The 6,195-nt window shown below is 46.5% G+C and overlaps 1 protein-coding gene across 3 annotated transcripts in view; it reads left to right on the plus strand.

Annotated features, from left to right (window-relative positions):
- The window catches only part of Psd2 (pleckstrin and Sec7 domain containing 2), a 42,077-nt gene extending 35,882 nt beyond the window's left edge, over nt 1-6,195 (plus strand). For all 3 annotated transcript variants that reach the window (XM_013141176.3, XM_005006946.4, XM_003477154.5), the window contains 2 exons: nt 631-774; nt 4,077-6,195. In XM_013141176.3, the coding sequence (XP_012996630.1) occupies nt 631-774; nt 4,077-4,274 (342 nt within the window). In that variant the 3' untranslated portion in view covers nt 4,275-6,195. The remainder of the gene's footprint in view (nt 1-630; nt 775-4,076) is intronic.

Raw genomic sequence — 6,195 nt, forward strand, 5'->3', positions numbered from 1 at the left:
TCTGTGGAGCTCTGGAGGTGTCCTTATCTGCCCAGAGAGCCTGTGTGCACATGCACAGAGACCACTGCGAGTCTACATACATGCACAGGCCACTTAGGCACACACGTGCACATGAGTACACTCCACACATGCCCTCATGTATGCATATGTGTCCACACATATGCATATGCATACCACCCCAAGGGGCCTGGCTGTATATACTGTAGTGGGTGGGGTGGGCGTGTACTTGTCTGTCATAGGTATGACTCTGGATCTGTGACTGTCATGTGCATCTGAGGCTAAATGTGGGAGAAGGTATATGTCCTGTGGAACCAGGGGGAACTGGGTAAGGTTGATGCTTGGTCTGTGTGCATGTCGGGTTTCCCTGAGTCCACAGTTGTATGTCTGTGGAAGGGAGTGTATATGGGCACATACTCTCTGGGGCACCGAGGAGAGTGGATGCCCCTGAGAGCGAAGGAAGGAAGGAGCAAGGTAGGAGGAAGGAGGAAGCTATGAGGAGCACTTCCTGGTCCAGAGCCTGGCTGTACCTCCCTGGGTTTGGGAACACCAGACAGCCTCTGTTTCCCTTTTGTAAAACAGCTCCTAGCCCCATGACCTCAAGAGTTGGGCCTAACAGTCCTGTCTTTGCAGGAGGAGCAGCTGCGGTCTCATGAGAATAAGTTGAGGCAGGTGACCGCAGAGCTGGCGGAGCACAGGTGTCACCCAGTGGAGAGGGGCCTCAAGTCCAAGGAGGCGGAGGAGTACCGGCTGAAGGAGCACTATCTCACGTTTGAGGTGGGCCTCCAGTGGGTGCGTGGTGGGGACCAGAGGAGGCCAGTTCTCCCCTCCACCTCCCACCACCAGCGTCCTCCCACAGCCAGGGGCTCCTCATCTGGGAGCTCCCTACCAAAAGGGATTCCTGGAGGCAGGCATAACCCTAATGATGAACATGGCTTTCTGTGGGTCAGTTTTACACAGCCCAGCTGGCAAATGAGAATTAAACAATTGCACCCCACCTGGGTCTCTCCAGGAGCGCTAGGGCGCTCCTACAGAAACAATACCACCTTTCCAGGAGCCTTCTCACTTGCACCTCCCACCCCAGGCAAGCCTGGCTTCCTGAGAAGATTTGACAGCGAGCCCACAACGCTTGAGAGGGCCTGGCCGCCCAGCGCCCTCCCTCACTCGGTCTCCAGTTTCTTTCTTTCAGTACCGGGAATTGAACTCGGGACCTTTCACCCGCCAGGCAGGGTCTGTGCCACTGAGCTGCATCCCTCTTGTTTTCCTCTTGTACACGCATTTAGTGACAGAGCACTTAATCTCCTTTCTTCTCATGCTGCCACTGTCTGCTCCCTACCCTGACTCTGCCAAGCGGGGCCTTTGTGAGGCGGGGCGGGATGGGGCACTAGGTTAGGGAAAAGGAGCGGAAGCACTTGCCTGTTTCGGACGGCCCTCCAGTGGGGGTGGTCAGACAGACAAACAGAAAGGCTGAGGCTGAGCCCAGAAGTCCTCAAACAGGAGGGGCAGGACTTCACCAATCTCAGTCTCTAGATTCCTACCTTGACTTTCTACTGAGGTGCAGGGTAGGGAGTAGAGTTCCCAAGGCAGGCCTGACCTTTTGAAAAACAAAGCTTGATAGTGTTTTGAAGTCTGCTCACATCTACTCTCTGCAGTGTAAAAATAGCCATGGCAAAAGCCACCATGACCAATCTTTGGCTAAATATTTGGCCTGATTTGCATTTCCCTTTTATTGACTGATTTCATCTTCATACCAATTCTGTGGGGACTGTACTGTTATCTCCATTTTATCGGTTGGGAAATTGAGGCTCGGAGAGGTCAGAGTACTTACCTGAGGTAGCACAGCTAAGAAATGCAGGAGCCAGGATCCTAACTTAGGTGACCATAGCTCCAGTGAACTGGCCTTTCCAGTCTCACTTGGTTTAATGCAGGGGTGGGAGGAGGTGAGCAAAAAAGGTCTAAGTTGGGCCTGGTGGCTCACGCCTGCAATCCCAGCACTCGGGAAGCTGAGGTGGGAGGATCGTTGCGAGTTCGAGACCAGCCTGGGCTACAAAGTGAGCTCAAGGCCAGCCTGAACTGCATAGCGAAAAAGACACGCACACACACACACACACACACACACACACACACACACAAAGAAAGGTCTGGCTCTCATGGCAGAGCTGGGGGAGAGGAGTTCCCTGACTATCGGTCGCTAGTCCTCCAGGACTCTAGACTCTCCTGACTGTGCTGAGGTCCTAAAGTTGAGGCAAGAGCCCCAGATACTGCTAAATCTCTCTTCTAATATTAATATCGATCAATAACTCCCTTTAATCATTTATTAATAGTTATTTCCTCATGCCCTCACCAACATGGGGCTTGTCAAATGTTTTAACTTTTAGTAATCTGACAGGTTTAATAATCAGTGTCATTATTACTGCTTTAATTTAGGTTTACATTGTTTTGAATTGTGGTAAAACATAACAAAATTCACTATCTTAATCATTTTTAAGTGTGTGCATACTTCTATTCATGCTGTCATGCAATCAGTGTCTAGAACTTCTTGATCTTCTCCAACTGAAATTCTGTACTTATTAAACAATAACTCTTGTTTCTTTTTCCTTAGCCCCTGACAACTACCCATCTAATGGCCACCTCTATGTGTGTTTTGTTTTAAATAGTACTGGGGATTGAATCCAGGACCTTGTGCTTGGTTTCACACTAAGCTACATTCCCAGTGTTTTTTCCCCCCTCTCTCTCTTTTGAGGCTGGGTCTTGCTAAATTCCTCAGGCTGTCTTCAAACTTAGGACACTTCTGCCTCAGTCTCCCACATAGCTGGGATTGCAGCCATGTCCCACTGTACCCAGTGTTTTTCTGTGATGTTGACTGCTCTCTATTCTTTATATACATGGAATCATGCAGAACTTGTTTTTTGGTGATTAGCTTATGCAACTTAGAATAATGCTAAGGTGCATTCGTATTTTAACATGCTTCAGAATTTGCATCCTTTTAGTTCTAAATCATATTTCATCATATGCACATAATCACTTTGTTTTCTGTTCACCAGTTGATGGACACTTGGGTTTCTTCCCTCATTTAGATACAATGCACACGAGTGTGCACATACCCCCAGGATGCTGCTTTCATCTCTGTTGGATACGTACCCCAGGGTGGTATTATTGCATCAGAGTGTAATTCTATTTTTAACTTTTTCAGAAACATCACTGATTTCATAACAGCAGCGCCCTCATTTTACATTCTCACCAGCAATGTACAGGGTTCCAGATTCTCCACCTCCTCACCAATGATCTTCTGCATTGTTTTTTGATAGTTGCCAGTGTAATGGATGTGAGATGGTATCTCTGTGGTCTTGATTTGTATTTTCCTAGTGATTAGTGGTGAATGTATCTGTATGCATTTGTCATCCATTTGTATATCTTCGTATTTTTGGTGTATCTTCTTTGAAGGAATATCTATTTGTGTCATTCGGTCATTTTTCATAATCTTTGCTTTGTTTTTTTTTTGAGATAGGGTCTTGCTATGTAGTTCAGGTTGGCCTTGAACTCACTATGTAGCCCAAGTTGGTCTCCGATTCATGGCAGTCCTCCTGCCTCAGACTCTGGAGGCTGGGATTACAGGTGTGCACCATTATCTGGCTCATTTTTAAACTGGATTGTTTGATTGTTATTTTTTGGTGTTGAGTTGTAACAGTTCTTTATACATTTGCGGTATCAACCCCTTACTAAATACGTGATTTTAAACTGTGTTCTCCCATTTTGTAGACTGCTATTTAACTGTGGGTTGTATCCTTGAGGTACAGAAGTTTTTATTTTTTGATGCACTACCAATTTTTGTCAATTTTTATTTTTGGGGCCTGTGCTTTTGGTATCAAATCCAAAAATCACTGACAATTATTTATATTTTTCAAAACTGGAACTGAAATTTCTGTGTTTTTATTGAACAGTTTATTTCCTTTTTATTGATTTTGAGAGCTCTCTGTGTGCTGAGATTAGTCTTTGACTATACAAGATACAAATACTTTTACCAACTTTGTTCTATGTCTTTTGATCTTGTTTTTGGCCTTTTTCTGTCCTTTCCCCAGAAAAGCCGTTATGAGACCTATATCCACCTTCTGGCTGTGAAAATCAAAGTGGGCTCGGATGATCTGGAGCGGATTGAGGCTCGGCTGGCCACCCTGGAAGGGGACGATCCTTCTCTCCGGAAGACACACTCAAGTCCTGCCCTCAGCCAGGGCCATGGGCCTGTGACTGGCAGCAAAACCCCTGGACCTGATACTTAGCTGGTGTGAACGTGCAGGCAAATGGCCCTGGAGGGGTCAGTGAGCACAATTATGGCCAGTGGCTGCTTGGACCAAGGTCCAGCAGTTGACGGGCAACCAGAGGAGTGTGGAGAGCCCTGTGGGCCAAGAAGATAGAGATGCTACTTGTGGCGTTGGGCCTCTTGCATCCTGGGCCATCTCTGGCCATGACTTTCTGCCCAGCCCTCGTTGCCTGCCCACATGGGGCTTCACTTTGTAGGCCAGGGAATGAATGCTCTAGCACCTTCTCACTGGAGGGGCCGGGAGGCTGCTGCTTCCCCAGGTCCCCTCTTCTTGCTGAGCTCCTCACTTATCCTGTGTTGTGAGGGCAGGCCTGGATCCCTCACCCTGTTCTCCTCGTCCATCCTCTGAGTTGACCAGCCGCAGGTCTGTGGACCACCAGCACTGTCTTCTCTTCCTCCACCTCCCAGCCACCTCTGCAAGAGGGCGCAGTTCTCCTGCCTTATTGCAATAACCCAGGACATGAGCTGCCTCACTCAGTGCCAAGCTGACTCCACTCACATGTGTGCCCACCTGTCCTCCCGTCCTCTGAGGCTGCTCTGCCTCCATTTTTGTATGGACATAAATGTATATAAATATATACATATAAAAGTTATATATATATAGAAGGAACTCTTTTAAAGATGGTTTTGGAACTGCCATCATCAGAGAATGAAATCAGATGAAAGAAAAGTGTATTTGGGAGCTCTGTTGTCTGTCATAAGGGCTGCCATATGGCCTTTGGTGGCCCTAACAGTCTGTGAGGAAAGATGAAGAGAGTACTGACCTCACCCTACCTGGCCTTTTCCCCTTCCAGCTGACCTGTTCCAGTTGGTGATTTTGGACTAAACAGACAAGATGTGTGTGCCACCCCGTCTGCTGTAAGGGTGTCCTGTGAATCAGTGGGATGGACCATGGCCCCTTTTTGTACTTAAATCTTTATGTTGTGCTATCAGGTCTATGAGCTCCAGAGGTGGCCTCTTGTACAGACTAGCCACACGGGAATAAAAGGCACTCCACCTTGCAGACAGCCACCTGTCAGCCAGCCCGAAGATGTGTGATGGAGGAAGGTTCTAGAAGCCACTAATTCTTGGTCTTGGGAAAAGGTGAATGACAAGTTGCTGATTGTTGATGTTTCTTTCATTTCCCTAGGGAATCAAAAAGGCTGAGCTAAGGTATATCTGGGAAGAATAGAGACATTTACTACATTCCCCTCTCAGATGGAACCTGCACTCCTCATACCAACAAGTGGATGGGATGAAGGCACTCTTGATGTGGCTGATGAGCCAATTCTTCCTAATGTTTAAATAGATTACTGTAGTTTGGCCAGCAATTTGGCCTCTGTGGTAACATATTTAGTTAATAAGATAAGACAACCTCGCAACTAAGTACCTAACATTTACAAGCCCACTCACATTTGATGCAGGGACATGTGACTAGGTGGAGGGATGTAGTGATTCAAATCCAAATTATTTAACTTGGATCAGCGGAAGTGTTTTGTAACTAAACCATCTGGTCTCTTCGTTTTGCTCAAGGGAAGTCAATGTCATTTAGATGGAGTTGAAAAGGCAGTGTGGTGACATAAAAGAGCTTGCTGTATTTCTCCACACTGCCTCCAATGTCCTTTGATTTTTAGTTCGGGTCCCGCCCACCACTTCATGAGGGTGAGTGATGACAGCAGAGTGTGAACACGTCGGCCTCAAACAGATGTGCTTCCCCGAGCACTAGCTGTGCCTCTCATCAGTAAAGAAACTTTTAGTTCACCTCCTTAATTGTATAATTATTTATTTGTAAATTATATACATGTACTACTGTACTAAAATACTATGTACATTATAAAACATACACAAAAATAGAAATTTTAAAAAGATGAGATGAAAATAAATCTAAATCAAAGTTCTAA

Source organism: Cavia porcellus, unplaced genomic scaffold (assembly GCF_034190915.1).
Source record: "Cavia porcellus strain 051 isolate PalLab524CR breed Dunkin Hartley unplaced genomic scaffold, mCavPor4.1 scaffold_21, whole genome shotgun sequence".
Lineage (NCBI taxonomy): Eukaryota > Metazoa > Chordata > Mammalia > Rodentia > Caviidae > Cavia > Cavia porcellus.